The 26,533-nt window shown below is 36.4% G+C and overlaps 1 protein-coding gene and 1 long non-coding RNA gene across 2 annotated transcripts; one reads left to right on the top strand and one right to left on the bottom strand.

Moving 5' to 3' along the window:
* On the bottom strand, positions 1 to 25,604 carry gask1a (golgi associated kinase 1A). The gene is made up of 5 exons (XM_043261423.1): positions 25,469 to 25,604; positions 10,738 to 12,075; positions 4,370 to 4,492; positions 3,372 to 3,475; positions 1 to 2,554 (listed from the first exon to the last, which is right to left on the bottom strand). Exons 1-5 carry the CDS (start codon positions 25,469 to 25,471, stop codon positions 2,350 to 2,352), a joined length of 1,773 nt encoding a protein of 590 aa, XP_043117358.1. The 5' UTR covers positions 25,472 to 25,604; the 3' UTR covers positions 1 to 2,349.
* On the top strand, positions 16,306 to 18,875 carry LOC122360640. Its single transcript, XR_006252824.1, has 3 exons — positions 16,306 to 16,380; positions 16,507 to 16,715; positions 16,808 to 18,875. It is a non-coding gene; the product is annotated as an uncharacterized LOC122360640 (long non-coding RNA).
* Positions 25,605 to 26,533: the final 929 nt, after the last annotated feature.

Consider the following 26,533-nt stretch of genomic DNA (forward strand, 5'->3'; position numbering starts at 1 on the left):
TCCCACTGCAATGGAAAAGCCAGGGCGATTTTTTAACTCCGACTGGATTCATCTGAAAGAAGAAAGTCATATACACCTAGGATGCCTCGAGGGTGAGTAAAACACAGGCTGATTTTCATTTTTGGGTGAACTAACCCTTTAATTGTTCGACCAGCAATACAATATACAAAAATTGCACTGCAGTTTTAAAGTATTATAGAGTTCATCAAGGATATAAAGTATCTGCGTGTTCAGCATTTATGCTAAACAAGTCTTATGTTCAAGGGGGTTACAAATCTGTTTGGTGAACTCCCTTCCTAACTTTTAAAAAAAAGCAGTCAAAGTACTTTGAAGTGAAATTGGAAGCAGAACACAGGCAGGAATCTCTGGCCCACATTAGGCAAATGTAAATGAGACCTGTGGGAATTTAAACTGGATGAAAGGGAGATTTAATGTTTTGCTGATATCATTTATTTTTTTCTCCCTCGGCATGCTCCTAATCTCCAAATGTGTGATCAGTATGAGGCTTATAGGAAGCGACAAGATCAACTCATGAACAGATGGGCTCGATATAGCCACTCTAAACTGTTCTTCTCTTTATTCATTTGATTTCAGGAAATGATATCTGCATTTTCTGCAGTCCGCATTCGCGTTGAGACGAAGACAAACTCAAACGCGCAAACTCGCCAAATGCGATTCGAGCATTGATTTATGAAAAATAAATAAGCTGTCCGATACTTGCGATTGTGACTGAGGCTTTTGACTAGTCTTGAAATAAATTTCTCATAAATCTTAGATGAGCACATTTATTCGAGAGAAAATTCCGAATTCAGCAAGTAATAAGTAGAGCGATCAATGTCCCAAAGTGGCAGTCATACGTTTCCAAAAATAATGACTTTTTAATTATGCATAAACTAGTGGGAGTGGGTGATGAAAACTAAGTCAAAACACCAAATTGAGTTTGTTTTACAAAAAGGCCATGCACACACTACAAAGTTTTGGGAGCGTAATAACAGCATACAATATGACTGAATTGTCTAAATAAGCAATTGTCGACCAGAGGACCATGGCCCATTAAGGATATATATAATTTTTCTTTTTTTTTTTTTAAAGAAGAAGAGTTCCCACTATCCTTAACCTGCATAGTAGCCAAATTTACTGGAAAAGTCATGCTAATTATTAACATTAATAATTGCATTCATGGGTATTTTAAATGAATATATATTTTAGTTCTGCAGAGCTCTGAAATTAAGGGGAAAAATCAGACAAAAAAGGTACACTGTAAATCGGCTAGATGATTTAATATAGTAGAAATCAGGTGTCAAAACATTACGTATGTTATATGTTTAAAAGTCGTTGGACCTTTGAACATTGTTACAGACGATAGGGGGCAAAAAGTGTGTACAGTATGCAGTCTATAAGATAAGGGAGAAAGTCTACAGTCATGTGTGACAACTCTACACATGACACACCGCAAATACAGACTCAGCAATTTCATGCATAACTGTACCTTTGGGTACCAAGTGCCCTGTAGGAGCCCAATAGGAGTTATGTGGAGAGGGCTCAGTTTCACTCCATACCACAGTTTCATAGTCCTCAGCATCTATTCTAGTACAGCAGCCTTCATTAAAGATTTAGCTTGTACACCACAATTCTCTTGTTTTGTCATTTCAAGGACACTGTACAAGAAAAATTGTTTAGAAGCTTCATTAGCTCAGCTTCATATCTAATTCACAGCTGCAGTTACCCTTCCTCAATACGCCACAGACAAGACTCGACACACAAAGCTTCGTTTCTCGCATGTACGATGCAAATGAAGTTGTGACCGCGAAACAAATAATGACAGATTTTGTTGATTATTTGGCGTCTAATTGTGTGACAATTCACCCACTATGAAATATCATTTACACCAAGATCCCGCTCCTCATAACTGTACATTAAATATTAAATATCTTCTAATTGGCTGTAACTGTGTGCCGTCGACAGCACATTAACATTTAGCGTAGAAAGACAAACTGCTTGTTGTTGAAATCTTATTGTATCGCATCTGGTAAGGACACAGCGTAAGTCTCTTCACAGTGATGAGCCTCTGCATGGGTCCTGCTTTGCAAATGACCATCTGGAATATCTTCTCTGAGCATCACTTAATCACAGTTCAAGGATTGTCCACCATGTTTTGGGAAATCGACTCAAAACGTCACTGCCTACTCTCGTTTTAGCCGTCTTTGCGTATCGCGCATGACTTTCCAAAATGCACAGCAAAACAGACTTTCAAACACAGACATAAATAAGTCTGGATGATTCATATCAAAGCAAAGGATTTCCATACATTTTTAGTGTCTTCTGAATTTTCTTCTCTTAATTGGAGGGTCATAGATCTCTGTTAAGCCGCAGTTTCTTTTCTCGTATATGCTGGAGGAGAGCCATGGCTCTTTGTTCTATGTGTCGGGTGATAGATTTGAGTCCGGACGCCCCTCCTCTGCTCACCCAGAACACCTGATCTACAGACAGGGAGCGAAGGAGCATCTTCTCCAGACATCCTGATTTCAGCACTGAAACGGCCCGCTCTGGAAATCTGTCAGTTAAAAACACTAGATGTCTTATACATATCACTCAGTATTATTTTCTTAAAAACAGCGTCTTGATACTGAAATGTGTATTTGTAAAATTGTCTGCTTCTATTTTAGTTGGCACTTGTGTTATTCAAATGGGTTATTCAAAGGCATAACGTTAAGAAATCATGATTCAATATAACCGTTGACAGACCACTCGATTTTTAACCATTAGGCCAGTATAAGATAGGTAGTTTTATATATACATATATATAAAAACATACATTAGTGGCATCACTAAAGAAGCTACGGTTTACATTACTGGATTATGTTATAGTCCGAGACAGAGGTTTCTTTAGGTTTCTATGGTGAATTAATGAATTATATTCACTTCCTAATTTAATAAATCATTGTGTTATTGCAAATATTATTGTTACTTGTTCATCATCGTGTGTCAGTTTTGTATTCGCATGAACAACATAGTAACAAAGTGAACTCTGTCTGTCCCTTGACGGTTACTGTACAAACATGATGGCGACTTCTATTTAAGGGGACCCATGGTGTATGTAAATAGCTAATTAGAATTTAATCTAAAAATAATGGTTCATTGTGTAAGGTCTTTGTACACCTCTGAAAACATAATTACATATATATATATATATATATATATATATATATATATATATATATATATATATATATACTATATATATATACTGTATATATATATATATATATATATATATATATATATTGCATTTCTCTCTCAATAGTTCCTCCTAAATATTACACACTGCACCTTTAAATCTAGATTTAATATTTACAAATACTAATACTTACTCATCAATACCTTCAACCAGTCTGAAGTTGAGGTTGTCTTGCGGCTGATGAGGTCTTCCTGCATTGTCAATAAAAACCAATCTGGATGGTTCCGTTTTCCGGACCTATAAAAACAGATGTTATAATATATACCGATTATTTTGAATAGATCCATGCATGTTTAATATCAGTGCCAGGGTTAACAAAACAGACATCATGTATGAATTTTACTGGTTTCAGCGAGCTCTGTAGGTTTTATTTATTTTTTTTAAACGACAGGGAGAGATTTCTAAAATTGTGGAATGATTTTGTGGGCAAGCGATATTAAAACTAACGGCTTTTGCAGACTGGCTCCAAAAACCACAACCACATTGGAGCTTCATTTCTCCAGCTCTCTGAACACTATCAGATAATGACAACAGAAGCAATCTAAAGGCTCCCATGGAAACCGATTGCCTTGACTCGTTTTAGCTGCCTCCCTTAATTTAGTTGGGTTTCTAACTCACAGTTTGAGTGTGAGCTCACTTCACGTAGATCTTGAGAGCTGTTGGAAAGTTATTACTTTTGATATTGGAAAGTAGAGTGAAGGGGAAAAATGTTCTACACTCTACTGGTAGAAACGAATAGTTGCCAGCTATGTGACCTTGTCATGAGGTCAGTCAATACACCTTGACATAAAAAGCAACTGCTTCAAGTTTCACTGAAGCCTTAGTGTGATCATTTATGCATGTATTCTCTCAAATCGAATACCAATCTTGCTGAAGCTCAAGCAAAACACACACACACACACACAAACACACACACAGACACACACACACACAGATATATATATATATATATATATATATATATATATATATATATATATATATATATATATATATATATATATGTATGTGTGTGTCTGTGTGTGTGTGTGCGCGTGTAAATAATGTGAGATGGACTGAAAATGTGGATATTGGATATCCAGTGTTATGTTATTATTGGATAATCTGACATATCACCAATATTTCTTTTACCAGGATGTGCACCAGATTTAAGTCCTTTGGGTTTCCGCATTTGACATGAAGCAAGTTTTCTACACAGAGTTCTGAGGGGTCTGGTCTGAAACCACAGCAAGACCGGTCTAGTCTGTCATTCACCTGGAGAAAACAACAAATTAATCTTGTTTAAAAAATGAAAAACTGTAAGCCTGTATGTCAGACATTCAACAATAGGCTTCCAAATCATATCTTACCACTTAAAACCACTTAAATTATAAATCTGGGTAAAGTAATGTTTTACATTTTTAAAAGGGGGTTAAGTTTGAACTATATATATATATATATATATATATATATATATATATATATATATATATATATATATATATATATATATATATATAGTATACATTTTAATTGTAGGTTGGAGTTACCCTTTAATTATGTTTTTGAATCTTCACCATGGTAAATAAACTGCAGTTAGGTTCTCTATGGAACCTAATATATATTTACATATCATACTACACAGTGTTATTAACCTCACAAATATGTAAATAAGAATAAGAATGCCGTGTACAGTTAAAAATGGATTATTTGCAAACCATATACAACAGTTTTCAAAATCAATTTTCCTTTAGTAAGGCAAGTGACTAAATGTGCAGAGAGTCTTAAGAAATTGCAGTGGCAGTACTCTAGTTTATATTTTTTCATGACTTTTAACAACAGTACTTCTCCTTGGTTCATATGCGTGCTGGGACCACACTGCGGATGAGAAGTTAAGGTGAGATGTGACCCCGTGGTGCAGTAAGTATATGTTTTACCAGCTCATTCCAAGTTAGAACACCTTCCCTCTCTCACAAACTCCACAGGCCATACTCGCATATCACTGCTGTATTTCACACTGTAAAGTGAACCCGGTCTGATCTCAGAACAACCGAGATCCCCTGAAGGTGGAGCTGGGTAATAATCCTGGAAAGGCATTTAAATACTTTTTTTTCCCTTGAACTTTAAATGTTTGATATAAAGGTTTAAAGTTGAAACCATAAAAAATGTATATTTTATCATCATTTACATTTTACATTTACATTTTATGGTGTTAAGCAAGATGAGGTTTGAGAACTAGGGTAGAGAGGAAGATTCAAATCAAAAACAGGTTACATTTTGGTCTGTTTGTGTCATTTGTATAAACTACGTACTCTACAGTGATGCTTTATTTTTTAATACTACATGCTTGAATGAATGATATATCCATTTGAGAACAATGTAAAAGTGTTAGTAATTAAAAGAGCTCCATATATATATATATATATATATATATATATATATATATATATATATATATATATATATATAGATATACACACAACTTTCATTTAAAAAAATGGCAAAAATAAATAAATACTAAGTATTTGTTGCAAAATATCTAAACTCTTGTAGCAGTAGAAAACTCTTTGTCAATTATGTAAAAAATGCCTTAAAACAGATAGAAAAGATGTTTTGTCACATGTCTACATGCTGATATTATACTAAAAATAATAATATTTTTAAAATCAGCTCAGTGTGTGTGACAGCTGATGTCAGTCGGCAGTATCAGAAGCAGACAGTCTTCAACACACATTGTGTTCTTGCCGCACATCATACTCAAATCTGTGCTCTCTTTTCTCATAGAGCCAGCACTGTGATAACCTTAGGGCTTGCTTACATAATGCTCTAGCCCAGTGCTGCTAGTGAACCATGGTGAATGCCACAGAGCATTTCTGTTGAAGACATTTCCATGTCACAGCCAATGAATATTCTGAATCATGTGACCTTTTATTTAGAAACCAGTGCAATCATCTTTGTCATAGGTGTGTGGGTTATTTGGAGTTATTTTGGGTTTATATATGTTTCATACATACTGGTTATACAAGCATTTTTAGCATATTTTTTTAACAAAATGCTGTAATTGCAAATTATATTTCGCATATTCAGAATAAGTAAAAAATAACACAAATTTCTGTATTTGCTTTAATGACATCAGCACTTCGGCTGCCATTGGCACAATATGTTTACCATTTTGCAATATAATTTGGCAAATTTAGAAGCAAGGAAATGTACAGTTTCAAATTTCACATTACACAATTAAATCTGTACAATCAGTTGACAGAGACTTTACTGACGACAGTTCTTCACATGTCTAAAGGCCATAGAAAATGAGAAAAAGAAGCCTCGAACTTAGAATACAGGAACGCTAACAGTATAGAGAGTATTGTAGAGATTTTCAGTGCTCTCAAGATCATACTGTTTGATGTTTAGACTTTCAATGAGTTCTGTTTCAAAAGTAAAGTAACAAAATTCTCTAACTTCCTACAACGGAAAGGAAACTGTATGAAATTGAAAACGAACACAAAATGACCCTAATAATTGTATGAGTGTGTTTTTTGTGGTGTATCTTTATTGCTGCCACAGCAGTAAAATAAATAAATAAAATAATTAAAAATGTGCTCACTGATCTATAATTAACCTCATTTGTCCACACAAGTATAATCCATTTTATGCACAAAAAAACAGCACAGTAGAAGCAATGACACATATTTATCCATATCAGTGCTTAATTTGAATCAAATTATGATTCTTATGCCTGAAAATGAAGACGTTCTTAAAAGGTTAAGAGAAAATATTACAGCACTAAATGATTCAAATGAAACGGAAAACAGATGATTTAAGAAGTGATTTGCCAGCCTAAAGGTCACGTCTGCTGTTGTTTAAATCATTTTTGTGGGCAAAATCTATACGCCATGTGAATTAGCCATAGTGACTAACAGTAAGCTAAACTTGACAATGGAAAATTGACTTTTTTTGCACATCCAAATTTATTAATATGGCACAGCCACGTTAGAGAAACTTCAACAAGAATTCCCTGGCAACGTAGGTCCATAACCATCGTCAGTATTGCGCTTACTCAGGTGGTCACTTCCAAACCAAGCAGCTTTATTCTGGTAAATGCAAACATACAGGATATACATGAATCCAATATAAAAAAATCTGTTGGTTTAGACATCAAAAATTTTATGTATACAAAGTGTTTTTTTTTAATCTGCACATCAAATACTATTTAGCATATTTAATTTACTGTCCTATAACTGCGATTAACTGTGGTTAACTGTATCATATTATAAGCATTATAATCTTACTTCCTGCCATATGTGATCCTCTCAGGCCAGACCCGTGGCCCACCAGTTGAGAACTACTGATCTACATTTCAGAGCACACAGAAGGACTTGTGTTTCTCATGGTGACAGTGAGCGTGTCCTTCACACTGTTCTGTGCTTAAGGGTGTGAGGTTTCACATCAGTGCCATCAGAGGTGCTAAATGAATAGAGAGGAACAAGTGTTCAAGGGTCCCAGTCAGCAATTTCACCAAATCAATACAAAGCTATTAGCTGTTGGCCATGTTACAGCTATTGACTTTTCTTCTAAGATCTAATCTATTATTCATGGGCCATCCTCCCACCTTTTCACGCACACAGATTATTCAAACAAATTCATGAAGCACATTCATAAGCACTTGCAATTACACATTCTTGGGCACGCAGCATTTGTCTACAGTATGTCTGCCGTCAAGTCATCTTTCACACATGATTTGACCTGATTTTTAATCACGCAGGAAGATAAATTATATAAATTATATGTACAATGCAAGTGCTGATTTGCCAAATATATGCCAAGGTCATGGTTCCAATGAGTGTAAGTATGTTAATGAAGTAGATTGCTCAAAAAAGTAAAGCAGTTACAACCATATTACAAAATAGGATCTATATTTTATTAGTGTATTATTGGTGTTTTTAGTCATTTAGTTGTAAATCACATTGGTAAAAATAAATTAATAAAATAAAATTAGCATTGCCATTTTAACTATAAGTAGTACAAGAGCACCATCTAATGCAACGTCAGTGTGTTATTTAATTTGTACATCTGTAAAGATTATCCGAAAATCATACAAAGGAAGTTAAACCCTATCAGTTTCAACCTGTTTATTAGAAAGGGATGCATGCATTTCCTCCATTACCTGTGTTCACGTTTTAATTAAGTGTCACCATGACAACTACGATTCCTAGAAAATAAAGTGCTGCTATGGGGAGCATAAAGTAAGAAGAAAGAAGAAAAGTGTAATATACATCTTCTAAACCTGCTAATGAGGTGATACTGAATCGCAATCCTCATGTGCTCTTTAAAATTAGAGATATAATCATTCACAGTGAATGAAAGTCTCGGTGGGCACATTTGTTACTGCGTTAACTTTGACCACATCATATTTCAACCTGACTAAGAGTGTCTGCCTAATGAATATATATATATATATATATATATATATATATATATATATATATATATATATATATATATATATATATATATATATATATACATACAATGTCAAATTGCACTATTGACTTGACATCTATCTACACTATCGTACATTTTGCACTATATCTGTACTTTTTTCTGCTGTGGAAGCTTTAAACATACTTCATAATATAGCTCTTTCTGATTTTTATTTTGATTCTGAGAAGACCAGAAAATTGTTTAGAGCATATGTTACTATCGCATATATATCGTCCATTTTCTTAAAATATTGTCCCCGAGTGGGACAAACAACTAATTCAGCGTGTAGCATTTAATATTTTCAATAAAACCTAATTCTCTGTAAATCTGTATCCTTTTTATAACCCGCCAAATCTGTTATGGGATGATGGCAACGATAGATAACATACTTGCTAATCGAAGGTTGTAAGAAGACAATTAAAGTAAGCTAAATCACCCTTCCATTAATTACATGTCAATCTCACAAATTTAATTAGATGTAAGCCTTCTTTATTTTAAACCTGCCTGTGATTCAGGGTATTAACTGCCTGGTTATCAATTATAATCATTGTTTTAAACAACTAAGCTGACTAGGTCATAAACTCACATCGGTGATTGAATTTTTTAATTAAAAATCATTTCAAGAGCTATCAGGAGAAAGGAGACAAGGACGAACATGAAAAAGCAGCAACATTATTTGAATACGTTTGATTATGATTTTTTGATGAATGATTTCATGCTTTCCAGTGAACATATGTAAATGACCAGATGCTTTTCACTTACGTTAATGCAGTCTTATATAATTTTCAGCAGTGGTGTTCTTTCTTATCTTAATGTGTTTGAATTTGGATGTTTTTCATGTTTTTCAAGATCTCAACCTTCGACTGAGATGTGAACTGAGATGTGACTCTCCTATGAGAATTGAATCAGACAACGTTTCATGTGTGACTGTAGCTGCAAATGTTGCACTTTCACTGCTCATCTCAAACTTAAACTGTTGAATTTAATTTGTCAACCTTTAGACCTATAAAAGAATCCCTGACTGATTGAGCATCCTAACCAAAACAACACAACAATGTTGGCTTAACCATGACTTTATGCACAACCAATGACAAACGCACTGTTTAGAAAACAAGTTTAAAGGCCGTTGACACCAAGCATGATAATTATAAAGATAACTATAAAGCAGTGGAGGGCCATGTATTTCCCATCTAGGCCTTCAGTGGTGTCCTACATGAACAAATCCAACTCTTCTTAATGCCATCATAATGCCACGGCTATAGAAACCATAAATGTTGGGAAGCAGTGGGAAGCCAATGCTGCGGTGCCCGGGGAGCAGTTTGGGGTTCGGTGCCTTGCTCGAGGGTCTCACCTCGAGGGTGGAGAGAGAGCTGGACATTCACTCCCTTCATTTATAGTTATCTTGCTTGGTGTGAAAAGGCTTTAAAACTCAAAATGCAAAAATCACTCATTTCACATTTAAGAGAGTCCATTTTAAGCAGGAAAAATGCCAGTGCTGAACTGCAAAACATGAATTACTCTAAATACCAGGTTTGGCAGGCAGGCCATTATTTCTTTGGCAGCACCTTAAATTTTGTGCCTCATAGTTTCTAAGAGTTTCTAACCACAGTGGTCACATACATTGTTTAAATATATATATAAATCAGAGACATATAACCTAGTAACCTTTGAAACTTACATTAGTAGCCATTTTGATTTCATGGTGTACATGGCCCAATATTTTAAAAGATCTAGGGTTTATTGGATCTAGGATCTAATCCTGCTGTTTCAGCTCACCTATCCTGTAATTCTTCAAAGTGATTCTAAAAGTCTTGATTATCTCTTTCAGGGGTATTCAATTAAGCTAAACTCTGCAGGGCAGTGGCTCCCCCAGGAAAGGAGTTAGGATTAGGACCTAAGATGCAGGTTATAAAGTAATCATATTTTTATATGTTATTTGCAATACACATGTGTAATTTAGTCTCATTGAATATATAATAACAGATTATACTCAATCTGGTTTGTGGAAACAAAATATTAATTTTAATAGTGCTTCTTACCTGCAGCAGGAAGTCAAACAAGGCGAGCCTCCCCCACTCTGAATGATGAACTCCCACACAGCTTGTGAAGTTCAGTGGCACCCGAGTACCACACCTGCTCTGAAGTAGAGTTTGATATTGTGGCCAAGTGAGTGAGAAAGAGTTTTGGTCGTTCTCAGCATCAGACAGATGTTGGATGCTGGGATCCCACCATATCACTGGTCTGGGAGATCCATTGGTGTACTTGTACGGCAGAATCTCACTGTGGAATGTTCTCAACACTGCGGGCAAGCTCCGGTTCAGACCCAGAACTCTGTCCAGGTGAAAGGCGAACACCTCAAACCAGTCATTGGGACGTTTTAAGAGAGCACAGCTCCCTGTCTCACAGTGTGCGATATGATTGTCCCCTGCAGAAGCAAAGATGTCTTTTGTCTCACTAAATTCAACCTGAAGCACTTGTCCATGGCCCGGAATCCTGGCTTTACTCAACACAGTGCCTCTGGAGAGAAGAGCCATCTTTTTTATATCATCCTCACTCAACCAGGGTAGAGACTCTGCTTTGGTTTGGTTCCAGTTATCAATGAAAGTCTCATCAGAGACCGTCATACACCAGTCATTGGCTGAGTCCTTCATGCCAGCCTCTTCTGGAACCCTGTCTTTGGTTTTTGCTCTGAATTTGGGCCTCTTTCTCTCAGAGGGCCTTGCCTGTCTTTCATGTGTTCCTATTTTTCCAGGGCCCTGTTTCAGTTTTACCACCTGTTGTGCATCATAGAACTGCCCCACAAGCCTCTTTGCTTTGACTTCATCTGGAGTGCATTTGTGCCTGCATGTCTTGTTGTTTGGGTGGAGCCTTTGGATGCTGGCAGACTGAGGGAATGCCGGGTCATGTCTGGAGCGAAGAAGATGGATGGTTGGGTTGGAGTTGCTGCTATTTCCTGGTTTAACGGCTCGCCCACCAGCTGCAAATGCCGTAACTGGACTCTTGTTTATATTCTGCATATATTGTTTCTTTTTGTTTGCTTTACTTTTTGCAGGCTTTTCAATCAATGCCGTTTTACCAGAGGAAAATAAGAATTGGTGACGGTTGACCATCAGGAGATGTTTGGCAGAATCTTTCATTTCAGGATTCTTCCAGGTTTTGCTGTGTTCATATAAAGATGTTGGAATATAGTGTCTCAGAGACAACTTCTCGACCAGCCTGCTGGGTTTGTTATTGCGGGGGCCCCTAACGTTCAGCCTGCTCGGCTCAGTTGGGAAGGGAGGAAGGGTGTATATCATTACCACCAACAGACTGAAGAGAAACAGGAAGATCACCACAAACCGACATTTTAGTCTGAACTTCAACCACACTCTCAAAGCCTGCAAGACACAGTAGAGAAGACAGTGGTAAAGACAAACGGTACAATAAAGAAAGCAAGTCGTAAATGTCAAGAGAAAAGGCTTTTTAAATAAGAAATGCAGTTTGGATTTCATGGAAGGTAGGGAAATCTAAATGAGAATATTTTTAGAGATCTGGATTTTGAATACACATGCTTGAGATTAATTTCACCCATTTCCATATGTGGTTAAGATTGACTTTGTGGCTTTAGGCTAGAGATTTTCCATATGTGTCCATTCCATTGTGTGCTGCAGGTTCTACGATTTCAGACTGGAATGTAGATTGGATCTTTTCAGCTGTAAGGTTTACAAAGATATGTCAGAGAATTAATCAGCCTGAGTATGGAATGGATGATTATTCTTATCATGTTCTAAACATAAATGATTAAAAAGGTTCTGAAGTTTGTCAATGTATTCTGCTAGTTTTTTGCAGCATTCTCTGATTTTCTTGCCCCAGCCTTGCCTCATTCTAAATTGGATGAAGCCTGTTATTAAAGGTTTAAAAGAGGTACCAATCATCCCCAAACCATACACACAATTATGAAAAGTAAAATATAGGCTGCTGAAAATTAGATTGTTGGTTGACTGTGATAAACAGTGTTAGGTGAAATAGCTAAAAAGCTACAAGCTAAAGTAGCCAAACAAAAGTGAGGATCTTTTGAAAAAGTACAAGTTGCTTTCAAAAAGTAGCTAACTAAATACAAATAAACATATAAACATACTTTTATGCTATGCATGATTCAATCAGTTTTGTCATGCTAGTCATTAGAAAGTTGTTGTTACTGGAAAAGATACCCACTAGTCTTTTAAGCTACTGACAAATATATTTGCTCCACAAAATTAGTCAAAATGCAGTTTTAGAAAAAAAAATGTATATATTTAGGAAAATATACTTGGAAAATATAGATTACTTAATAACAATATATGTTTATATATTAATCATGTTTGCAGACATTAAAATCTCAGTATAATAGCATAAATATGTGCATGTCTGGGATGATGGTACGTAAATGCAATGTATTTCCACATATATCTGGATGCTGAACAGAAAAAAGCATTTCTCAATAATGTGAGATCTCTCCCTCCTGGCTGACATTTTTATGTCTTTAGCAGATAGCACCTGTGAAAGACTTCTGTTATGCTTTAGTTTAAAGAATGCCTTGTGTGCAGTTTCACAAGGCTAGCACACACAAAATGTGCAGTTTCACAAGGCTAGCACACAGCCTGCGACAGGTTAGGGCCTGTTTGAGTGCTAACTTACACACACAAAGCGAATGAAGGCAAGTGTATATCTAGGTCATGATTATGCATGAGGAGATCATGCAGATTTCTAGTTGATACCAGGTTCAGTATGTAGGATTTCACCATCTTTGCTTTGCAGTAGTTTAGTATATGTGCAGACAAGCCACACTTTTAAAAAATGTGTTTAAGATTTCATACTTCTGTGTCTAAATAGTCAAGTCACCTTTATTTATAAGACATAGAAATGTATTATTCAATATTGCATTATTCAATATTGTGTCAAAGAAGCTTCACAGTGATAAATATAAAAGAATCAATTATGGAAACTCATAGGATGCATGATAAATCAGATTTTAATCGTGATCATGATCACAGCTTCAGTCTATTTGTTAGGCATAATCATCTGCATCTTGCCAATTCAAGCCTCAACAAGCTTTGGGTTTGATTGCCAGATGTCTAGAGTTCAAATCCCTCCATCAGGGCATAAAAGAAAAAAAAAATGCTGTAATGTTCAGTAAGAAAAATACATGTTAATTTTGATATTTGCAAAAGGTTACATTAGATTGAAATGTTGGATTGGTTTCCCAACCACGTTCCTAGAAGCCCCCCCAATACTGCATGTTTTCTATGTCTCCTTTATCAAACACACCTAATTCAGATAATCAATCTCATCAGTAGACACTCCAAGACCCGAAATGGGTGTGTTAGACAAAGCAGAGATGCAAAATGTGCAGTGTTGGGGAGCCTGCAGGAACGTGCTTGGGGACCACTGGATTAGATGAAAACAGGTCATATTTAACAGTTGTAAGGAATTTTATGCCTTTTTATTTGAGCTTACAGGCTTTAGATTGCCAAAAGAACTTTGTCTCTTTCCCACACATTTACAAAACGTATTTACAACAACAACAATTCAGTTCCACAAAGCAAATCTTTAAATCCAGGTCAGCATATTAACGATGAGTCAGAGATTAAACCCCTTAGCAATTCACATTATCTAAACAAACTGTTAGAAAAACAACTCACCGAAGCAACAGTCTCTTGCTGATCCAGAGACACAGAACATCTGCCAAAACCAATAAAACAAAATCTTCACGATCATTAACAAGTCTTCTAATCAAAGGTGTTTAATTACCCAATGGTGAGTGTATGGAAAGTTTACTAGATGTTCAGATGGTAAAAAAAAAGGTTCTGGCTATATATAGAGAAACTCAAAATAGGCTGAACTTCATGCTAAACGTTGTAGCATCTATGATTTAGACGGAATGGAATGCCTCGCATTAAGCTCTCAGTACTTCTGTTAACACTTACGTATATTGACACTATGGTTTGTTATACTGGAAAACACCAACAACACAAACAAGTATGGGAAAGACATCACACTGTTCAACAAGGCAGCGATCCAAGCACAACAAACACAGGGAGACAGCGAGAGACTATGAAGAGGAATTACTCAGACAAGTACAAATGTTTTGGGGAAAACATGTTCACATCACAAAACTATTGTTTTTCAATATTTTTTTTCCCAGGTCTTACTCGCACAGACTACGCCTTTATGACTCAAAACAGTGCATTAATCAGTTGCTGGTAAAATAATGGACTAAGAAAATAGGAGTAATAAAAAACAAATAACTTAAAAAAAAAAACACCAACTGAATCCAAAAAACAAGCTGTCTATTGCATAACATTTTAAAAACATGGTGTGCAAGTTGTTATTGTAAGGTGATAATGTTACTTCTGTTTGTTTTTTCCATTTCCATTTCTTATCTGCATGATTCATTTAACACACCTAAGTTAATTTCTCATGAGACGTTGTAACTATTTTACAAGGTAGTGTTTTGTACGAATTTTTACAATGTGATTCATACACAAACTTACAATTATTAGAAAAAAGTTGCATAAACATAAGGTCCAGCTCTACCCCCTCAACCTAAATGTCAGTGGCAAAATAAATGAAAAAGTGAGATTGTACAAACTCAAACAAATTAGCCACCAACTCACCAAAACATAAAATAGTACGAACCGCAACAGGAATGTTAGATTTAGACATAAAAAAGTATACTGAAATGACACCCAGTTTAATCAAAAAAAAAAAGGACTCTCATTTTCCTTAAAAAACACACAACTGAAATGGCAGTTTATCAAGCTATTCTTGGACGATATGGCACAGCAAAAAAAAAACTGTCACACTCTCACTTTTAAGCACTAATCCAGGAGGATGAAAATAGAAAAAATGTGTAACAAAAAAGGAAACAGTATTCTATAAAAGTTTCTGCTTCCACATTAACAGAAAAAAAAATTGTACCTTTAGGGGTACAACAGCTCATCATCGTACCCTCTAAGGGAAACTTTTGTATGTTTTTTTTTACTACAGTGTGTGTATTAGTATTGGTATTAGTACCTATGGACCCTCAGGGTAGCAATATATATTCTTGTGGTATAAATATGAACCGCTTGGGGTAAAGAATACAGAAGTGTCCCTTTGAGGGTTCTGCCCCAGTGACAAGCTGCTGTATTTTTAAAGATAAATTGTTTGCCCTTTTTCTAAGATTGCACTCACTCTCTCACTGGTCCCACTCACTGAAAATAAATTATGATCTTTGGGGTAACTCCTTCCCAACAGCTCCCAGCTGTCCTCTCTCAGTTCAGCTGCTGTGTGTCTTCAATTCATCATAGAAATAGGATAAGCGGTTTGTCCATGAAAATGTCTTTAGTTGCTAGAAGCCAAAAATGTTGATGGATGAGGCAAAATTACTGTCTGTGAAAAGTGACATGTCACAAGTGCTGTCAGTAGAGTTTAAAGGTAATCAAGTAAATTGTCCCGGTTCATGAGATCATGATCTCATCCATGCACTTTCTCTAGTGTTTGTGTGTGTGTATCTGATTGTCAAAGCGAACTAATTAGTCCCAGCTGTGGCTTATTTGCATTAAGGTGTGCTAATATCTTCTTACGTTGTCATATTCTTGGTGTTTGTCTCCTTGTGCCTGGCTGGCTGTTTCCCCTTTCTTTTCTCGGATCTCTTTGTGCATTATTTGGCCTTGGAGTTGGTTGGTCTTTGCATCCCTAGTGACTGAGCCAAGAGTCTTTTCCTCTGCACTTTGACTGTTGTGTTGGATCTGTTCTAATAAACTTTTGTTTGTTTGTTTTGCATCCTATCTCTTGATTTATGACAGAAGGATCGGATCACATATGGATTCAGTGGAAACTACTGGACTTCAGGATCTATTGATGAATAACAATGCTCGCATGGATTGTCAGGAGGAGCAGATTCTGGCGATTGGTAACGCAGGTTTCTGAGCTCACCACCCAAATAAAAATAGATCGCCCACTGCGCCAGCCACACCGCCTGCTCCCCCAGTTCCAGTAGACAATGCAACCTAGGGTGAAACCAGACTGCCCACACCAGACATGTATGGTGATGAACCCAATCTCTGTAGAGAATTCTAACCAAGTGCTCTGTTTTTCCCCCTTCAGCCTCTGACGTTTGCTACTGAAGAGTCCAGAGTGGCTTTGGTGTTGATACTGCTGTCAGACATCCTTGATGTTCCTTATTCCACTCTTTTGCACAAGATGGGTCGTGAAGTGGCAGGTCGCAAGACTAAGCGAATGCTAGTCAATCTCCAGCAAGAAAATAAGACTGTCTCCAACTACTAAATAGAGTTCTGGACTCTACGAAAGAGTGCAAATGGAATAAGGAGGCACAGTGGGACATGTTCCTGCATGGGTTGGCTGATCATATCCAGAGGGAGATATTTACTGTGGAACTACCAGCTGATCTGAATGGGCTCATAGACTTAGTCTGTTGCAAGCTGAGTTTTGAGCTTCCTCCAGTGGTATGATCAGTCTTCTGCCAAAGGGGCCAACCCATGCAGGTGGGGAGAGCTTGGCTTTCTCTTGAGAAGAGAGAATGCCGTAGGATGAGAGATCTTCGTATTTATTGTGGGGCAGCGGGACATTTTCTGGGTGAATGCCAAGTAAAAGGGTAAGCCTGACAGTAGGTCTGAGGCTGCTGTCAGGTGAAGTCTTGCTGAATAAAACCTTGTCTAATACTCTCCTCCTGGTAAGACTGCAATGGGCATCCAGAAGTCACAAGTGCAAGGCGCTATTGGACTCCGGAGAGGAAGGTAATTTTTTTTGGACATTGCTAGACACCTTTGTATTCCTATGGTCCTGTTCAATCACAAGAGCTGTTAAGAGCCTTTGTTAAGGCTCTTAATGGACAGTCTCTGCCCTGTGTTACGCACTCCACCACTCTCATGAGACTCGTCACGTCTGGCAATCGCACAGACTCTCCTCTAGCACCGGTTGTGTTGGGTCATCCTTGGCTCACTCAACATAATCCTAAAATAGACTGGGGACAGAATTCAGTATATGCATGAGCGAATCATGCTATGCATGTCTTGTGTCTGCTTGTCCCTCTGTATCTTGTTCTTCATTCCAAACACCCGTTCTTCAATCATTCTCCAGAGGGGTTACCTTTTAGAACCTGCTCCGACATTGCGCTCAATTTCGTGTCTGCCCTCCCGCCTTCCCTGGGCAATACAGTTGTTTTGACTGTAGTGGACAGGTTCTTGAAGGTGGCTCATTTCATCCCCTTGCCCAAATTACATTCTGCCACCCTCAAACCAACTGCCAGACTGAGCGAGCCAACCAGGATGTGGAGAGGGTATTGCATTGTTTGGTGGCACAGAATCCCACTTCCTGGAGCCAACAACTCTCGTGGGTTGAGTAAACACATGACTTGTTACTAGTGTTGTCTACAGACCTCTTGCCTTTTGCATGTAATTTAGGTTACCAGCCACTCATTTCGTGGACCCATCTGCTCATGCTTTTGTTCAGAGATGCTGGAGAAGAGCCTGAGAGACTAAGGCTACGGCTTATCTTCACCAGTCGAAGTCTCTCGTCTACGTTGTGGGTCAAAAAGTATGGCTTTCTACTAAGAATATTCCACTCTGCCCCTTACATAATAAACTTGCTCCCAAATTCATTGTCCTGTTCCCTGTCCTTAGCCTAGTGGCAGTCCACCTTTCATTTCTGCAGTAATTTCAAATTCTAATACTTGGTGAACTGGGAAGGTTATGGTCCGGAGGAGAGAAGTTGGGTTCCTGCCAGGGACATATTGGATCATTTACTTATTGATGATTATAATCAATGGGTAAGATTGATGGAGATCGCCAGGAGGCACTCTTAGGAGAAGTGGTACTGTCACGGTTTATGGAGTCATAATGTCATCTGTCCACTGTCTCTATTGCTTGTGGGTGTGCCTGATTGCCGCAGCGAGCTAATCAGTCCCAGCTGTGGCTCATTTGCAGCACTATTTAAGGTGCGCTAATGTAGTCTTTGGTGTTTGTCTCCTTGTGCTTGGCTGGTTCTTTCTCCAGTGTCTTGGTTTCCTGTTTGGGTTCGCCTGGATTTCTCTGTGGATTATTTAGTATTGAAGTTAGCTGTTCATTGCATCCCTGCACTACTGAGTTAGTGAGATGTCCGTGAACCTTTTCCTCTCCACTTTAACTGTGTTGAATCTGTTCCAATAAACTATTTGTTTTGCATCAACCATTCAATCCGATCTCTTGATTTGTGACAGTAAATATTTAGGCAGCTTAAAGGTTGTTGTTTGTTGTTGTTGCTTTTGTTTTGAATCATAAACATCTTATTTAGTTTTAATTTTGAATAACTAAGCCTGGCTCTCACTATGAAAAAAAAAAAAAAAAAAAAAAGATTTTGTATGACAATTTGCAATTGCTGCCCAAATAAAAACACTTTAGATGAAAATTGTATTGATCCAGAGTAATCATTGAAATAAATACAGCGTGTGTATATTAAAACGGGCATAAATCTAATACATAAACATACCCTTGCAGCTAACATGGTCGAAAGAGAAGTTGCAACTTTATATATTCTTTTCATTCAATCAGAGAGTGTCAAACTGCTTCACAACATCTTTCTCTGTCATGAGCAAGACAAAGGAAACAAACAAACTGCCAGCAGCTGAAAGCTTGATTATGGCAGCTGCATTAGAGATCTGAATGAACACCTTCTCTTGACAACAGAGAACAAAGACTCACTCAGTGCTCAGATGTAATTGGGAAAGATGGTGCTTTGAGCCCCCTCAGCTGCAGTACATATTGCTCTGCCTCATCCAGTCATTTAAGTTTGTATCCATTAATGAATAGAGATATATGATGAAGAACAAATTTGGTAGGCCTATAACAGTATATTAAAGAGGTCAGAAGACTAAATTCAATACTGATATGATATGTTACCTGATTAAAATGTTATGGCACTTTACATATGAAAATCTTGACACATACAAATGTTATTAAATCCTTTATTTTGTTTATGGAATATTGACTTCATCGTATTGATTGGTCAATTATATATATTTTTTAATTAAATTAAAGTAAAAACTGTGTTTTTTTTATTTTACTATTTAATTACTATTTATCTATAATTATTTGTATTTTTTTATCTTACAGTTTTATATTGGTAAGAAATGTTAGGGTTAGATTAAAGGTACATGCATGTTATTTATGATTTAATATATATAAATCTATATAATACAGCTAAAAAAATTATTTTGCATTTATATCTGTTGAATTGCTCTAAATATAGAAAAAACATTTCTTATTGTTACAGATTTAAACACATAGTAAAAATGTGTTTAAATATATATATGGCCCCAAGACTAAACAAAAAGTGTAATGTCAGCATAGCAAGATGTTCCATAGCATGACCGGCTGTGGGAAAACTCAGTTTGATATATGATCTTTCATGCATTGTGCAAAGGTCAGCATTACCCTCTACCCATATAGGATGATCTGCAATACCATTGCATGGAGAAGCCAAATGGTTTGAGGGAGAGGAAGGAATACAGTGAGGGAAAGATTGAGAGAGAAAGACCGAGAAAGAAAAAGAGATCAGCCATCTGCTGCCGTGTCTGTTCTACCTTAGAGTGTCATCAGCAGAGTGTCTTTCTTATTATGGAGCAGATGCTTTTGACACTAGTGTCATCCTAAAATATACAATGTGTGCTCTGTGTGTGTAGGATGAAAATGTGTCACTGACAGTCTGCTGCAGTCATTCATATTCACACTCAAAACAACAGAGAAAAACAGCATAATCCGATATTAAAAAAACAACAGGCTCTTGTGGCCCAAGCTTTAGTAAACTATATAAATATATAAACATATCACAAACTATGCCTTAGATAAACAAAATAAATTGTCATCAGTGTAACAGAATGAGAGCAGGCTGTAAATATTTGATTGGGTAATTAATATCTATCACAAAAATTGCCATTCATTTGGTTAATTAATTGTACCTTGCTTGGATGTTTTATATGAAGCAGAACGTGATTCAGGGACTCTACTACATGTTTTCTGTCATGTGACTGGTATAAGCAAGTAAAAAGCCTTTTAGTATAACTTTAAAACCTACATCATAATACAGGTCATAATACACATATAGCCGTATAACTGCATCACATTATATATTTCAAACATAAGCATTTTTAATCTTTTTAAAGATATATTATTATGAGATACAGAATGACAACTGATATTTATAAGTCGTCTGCTGCTATACAGTCATAGTTACAGTATGTCCGTTATTTACATTACAAACCATCACAAATGTTATCTTTTTGCCAATATAAATATCAGAAAATGTCATATTTTTTGCATTAGCTCCATATTCTCCTCTATCATACTGCATGAGCCCAAAAAGCCTAATGCATTAAAAAATACGCCTTTTTGTCTTTTTATAGGTTTAATAATCCATTTAAAACATTTTGGTAACACTTTATATGAAGCCCGTATTTATAATACATTATAATGGCATTTTTTTAAGCAGTATAATAAATGCATAATCCATCATAAACAAAAAAGCTAACCAAAAAACATCTCATCTCAACATCTCATGAATAACAATAAAAACAATTATAATACAATCCATTATAATATTTACACATTTGCAATTATAACTTTTAAGATTAAGATTTTTTATAATACACAGTGCACATCATATTAATTCTACTTCATTTATAATATATATCATATCTTGACATCTGCACAGTACCTTACAACATCTTATATTATATATTATTATACATAAGAGTATTAGTAGACTATAGGGTAGGGTATGTAGAATGTTCACATACTTTTAAAAGTTAAAGTAAAGTGAGATCTCGTAATCGCAAAAGGGTGCTGACAAACAGATTTTTAACAGGGTTTGCTACATTCACATTATTCTGAAAATATTTGAAAACAGTTTTTTGCCTCGCCCACTCTTAAATTTCCGATTACGCCTCAATTACGTTACTGTGCATGTATAAAATGTGATAAAAGCTCAGTAATATAATGCAGAGAGACCACGCATGATAGCATGCTCATGCCATTCTTTCGGTGCAAATATTCAGCTAAGTATTTCAGCTCTCACTGGTGTGTCTAGGGGCCTGTTTCATAAAACAGGTTTACCAAATAAGTCAGGCTTACTTTAGTTAGTTAGAACCAAAATCAACAATAAGAAAACTCCAGGTCACACTCACAAACACCATTCTATTTAGGGTATGTATGCGTGTATGTAAAATAAGAAACTGTCGTGTTTTGCCACAGGGCAGCAGTTGCAAGTAAATCGTCTGTCATATTTTTTAGAAATGTAATACAAAGACAAGACTTCGGTAAGACTATGAATGTGAATACACAGCAATGCTGGGACAGTCTGTACAGATCTTTGGGTACAAAGTGTGTCACATGAGTAAACACACATTACTGTTTTTGAATACCTCCATTTTCACAGTCCAATGAGAAAAAACATAATTTTTATCCTCTTGGGAGAAAGTCTTCAGAAGCACTGTGTCAGCGTGAATAAAAAAGGACAAAACATGGACAAAAAGATGCATTTATATTCAGAGTAATGTTATTCAGATTAATGTTGATTTACAGTAGGGCCCTTTGGAACTATTGAGTACCAAAAAAAAATTAAAATCAGCATATCTGTACCCATCCAGTTTATATATCTATTTTTAGATTTATTTACTGGATGCACTGGTATTCAGTAACTGGCTATAGATTACCTGCTTGCAATGCCTTAAGAGCTAAACACAAATTTGATCATATTTCTTGATTATTTAGTCTCTCCTTGACACTGCCTTGCTCCAAAAGCTCGACGAAATTGTGTGCAGGTGTTGTTGCTCCACGGCAATTTGAGAAGCCATTATTACAATGTCACAACTTCCTCAGACAATCAATTCTAATTCCCTTGGTGGCTATCTCACTCTGCCACGCTCATTCACTGCTCACTGTTCATTGGCTGCCTCTGATTAACAGGCAGACCAATAACATTTCAGAAATGACTCCTAGATAATGGTGTGTGAGACAGAGTCAAATCTCAATTTTGACGAATTTATAAACACAAGCACGCACGCACCAAGAAATCAGTAAAAAATAAATCTGATGAATTTAAAACATTTGTGGTATACTGTGTCTGTATACCGACTGTGCATAATGAACGCTGAGCAGTATGCATTTAGATTTGTTATATATATATATAAAGAAATAGGTCCGATGTTCTTAACTTTTTCTTGGGAATCTGGGACAGTTATCAGTAGGAAATACTGCTCTCTCAGGAGTGACTAAGTCAGCCAGGCAGTAACTGGCAAACTGGTTCTCCAGACCAGATGGCACAGATATTTTCAAACATAGTTCCCTAGAAGAAGTGAATTCACGATGTTCAGCTATGAGTCACATTTAGCAGATGTTACAGCGTAAGTACTGAATAAAACGTTTCAACCTCACCTGCAAACGCTTCAGCTATGAAAAAGACTTTAGTGAATTGACAGTGATGTATTGGTTGCGTGGTGCATTTTCCTATATTTTCATTATGGTTTTCAAAATCAATAAATCTGTGGCAAATCTGGTGAAAACTGTTTTGTTTTTGTAAGCTTGTAGAAAGCTCTCATAAGCCAACACAAACAAAACAACAAAATAATACATGCAAACGGGACCTCCGGAATTACGGGAAGCTTTGATGTGCATTAAAATATAAAAGCGACTTTGTCTTTGCTGAATGTCCTTTGATCTCAAACAGAGGAATCTGCCCATTCTAAAATTGGCAAGAAATCGGAGATATACACACAGGCGAGATTAGAGACGACGAATGAATGAGACAGAAGGTTGTAGGCATTTATAAACCAGACAATGCACTACAAATAGTGCATTGTCCACACAGCAAGGACCGCAGTTGGACAATTGCAGGAGCTTTTAGCATTCCGGTGTCAACAATACTTCAACCTGCAATTAAACACCATCTCCATGCCAACAAACCATTTGGAAGACTTGCCAGAATAAAAACCTTTTGCTCTTGCCAACTTGTAAGTGCCCAGGGTTTCCTGTTGTTTAAAAAAGGAAATCGGCTAGTAGCGAAAACAAAAAAAATCAGACATACAGCTTTCTGGCATAGGTGTAGTACAAAAAAAAGCACTTGGTGTAAAATGCATTGTTTTGCAGACAATAACCAAATCTCCATGCGAGGTATGATTATTTAGTTTTGCTTTCAAACACCCGGGTAATTTTATTAAAACAGGCCCACTTCCAGATTCAGTTGCTGTTTTTATATCTGTGAAATGTTTTGTCTCGCATGTCTGTATGTATCCGTTTTTTCTATATTTATCAATTATTTTCTTACTTGGCTCTCTGAAAAGCTTCTGATTGGTCAGTTGTGCCATTCTGAGTTTGTTTTACAACAATAATGACCATTGCCAATACCAATACTTAATAACATCGCTGAATAGTACTACACAAAAGACATGTTTATAACCCTAGACTGTGCATGTTAGTACCATAAGAATATTCATCGCTACTTAAAGGGCACATGTTATATTTTATTTCGATTTTCCACTTTAGACATTCTGCTCAAGTAAGTAACTTTGCAACTACATGTCAACTAGTGGTCGTTAGGTATTAGTAGACTGTCTAACTCTTTATTTTGATGGGTCCACAACGTACAGATGTTGACTATCAGAAACTTTGTAAAGTATATGTCAACTTATTCTACTAACCCTAAACCTACCTTAACAGTCTGCTCTGAACGTTAGTAGACACGTCGTTTCAAATTAATTAGAATTAGTTGACATTTAGTTACACAGTCACTTATTGTTAATAGAATGTCTAAAAGTGCACTATCAAAAAAATAAAGTGTAACCCATGTTACTACTAATATGCACCCTTTAGGGGTAAAGCAGATACAAAGGTGTCTCTTGAGGATACCGCTCTAGTTACAAGCCGTTGTATCACAATGTGTATTAAAAAATAAAAAAAGGATTTATTAATAGTATTGTACTATTGTTGCAATATTCGTCTCATAGCCAGTTTTCTAAATTGAAACATATCGTAACATAATAAGCTGGTAAGATTGTATACTTCACATTGGGGTCCTGATCATTGTTTATTCTGCGATAAAAACCGGCTGAATGTTATACTATCTAGTGTTCACTTGTCTTGAATGCACGAGTGCCTCGAGTAGTGACCCATATCCCTAGATAACTTTATAAAACATCTCAGTGATCAGTAGATAAAGACCACATGCATTTTTCATTGCTTTCTCTGCAATAATTTCAATGCAATGCTTGGTAACTGCGACCAAACCCTCACGGGCAGAATGCAATAATATTTGGGTCTGCTGAGTCAGGGAGTTTAGCGGGGTCTGCTGAGGAGGGCTGGAGCTGGGATGAATGATTCAAAGAATTCTCAATGCTGAAAAACATTAGGCACTGTTGTTGTACAGCTCTTGCATTATTGACAAAGACTTTCCTGGTGAGTATAAATACATACATCAGAAGTCTGATCTTTATACACACAGTGTGCTTTAACGCCATGTCCTGCAAAGAGCACCGGACCAGTACTATTGAGCACTATTGTTTTTCACTGAATTCAGATGAATTTTAATAGCAATGCTTTTATCCAGCTCTGTGAGGGTTTGCATAGCGAGTTAAGAGAGCATTCATACATGCTTTTAATAATTCACCACTGAACACGACCTCCTGTGCAATACAAATTATAGGCAAGCAGTCAATGAGCGAAAGTAGATAAATCATTCTGAAGTAGTACAACAATGAAAAGTTCTCAATTGGACACTTACCATTATAAACACCACCACTAGAAGTCTAATGTGTTTCGGCTGTTCACTCACAGCATCAGCGCCACATCATCTTCATTCCTGCGCTCCTCATCCATGCAAACACGGCGTTATTCCTGCAAGTAAACCTTCTTGCAATTTGCTCTCATTTGAAAAGGACCGGTGTATGCATGATACGCATCCAAAGTCACATTGTTTAGTGACTTTCCCTGGGTTTATTTTTGAATTCCCATTGCAAAGTTTCCAAAGTCTCGGAACAAAGCTCTGATCTCCAGCAACACGTTGCAGGAGGATGGTGGACTTGAGAAGGGAAAGCTGAGTGGAGGTTTGGAGAGGAATGTGCTCTGTAACATGAGAAGAGACTTAAAAAAAAACATACTGAGGAGATTTATTGTCCTGGGCTGGGCGCTTCTGGAGCTTAAAAACGTATTACTGATGCACAAATGTTGTATGTGAGCTTCATTAAATTTTTGGTTAATAAAATAATCAGTCAGAGAAGATCAAATTTACTGTGGTAAACCCTTTTTAATGAAAGTATGCACAGGTACAGTTAATGTTGTAAAAACTCGGTGATGGCCTCCAAAGTCATCTAAAAAATATCACAATGATGAAATGTTCTGAAACTTTGTTTGAAGAAGATTCCATGTAAATAAATAATGATTTCAGAGTACTAACAATAATTTACGTTGGTGATTTAGAGGAAGAAATGTAGGGCTTTGTATAACTGTTTCACTTACATTTTACAAAGAAAATGATTTATATTGGTTGCATTATTCAGAAAATATTTCACATTTCGTTTCGCTATTTTGTTTTACATTTTGTTTTACTACAAATGATTTAATGCGCCTTCAAAATGTATTTTAGAACAATACTGTCCTCTTCTGGTTCAATGCTGAGTTACAGTATACGAAATGATTGGAAACCAGGCGAGTACAATGAGTGTATTAGTGTATATTATGTACAATGAGCTGTTATTAGTGTATATTATTACGTTTTCTCTCTCTTTCTAATATTACATATGGACCTTGTTTGGAAGAAGAAGAAAACCTGGTGGAGTCTCAATGAAAA

This window comes from Puntigrus tetrazona, chromosome 16 (genome assembly GCF_018831695.1).
Source record: "Puntigrus tetrazona isolate hp1 chromosome 16, ASM1883169v1, whole genome shotgun sequence".
Classification (NCBI taxonomy): domain Eukaryota; kingdom Metazoa; phylum Chordata; class Actinopteri; order Cypriniformes; family Cyprinidae; genus Puntigrus; species Puntigrus tetrazona.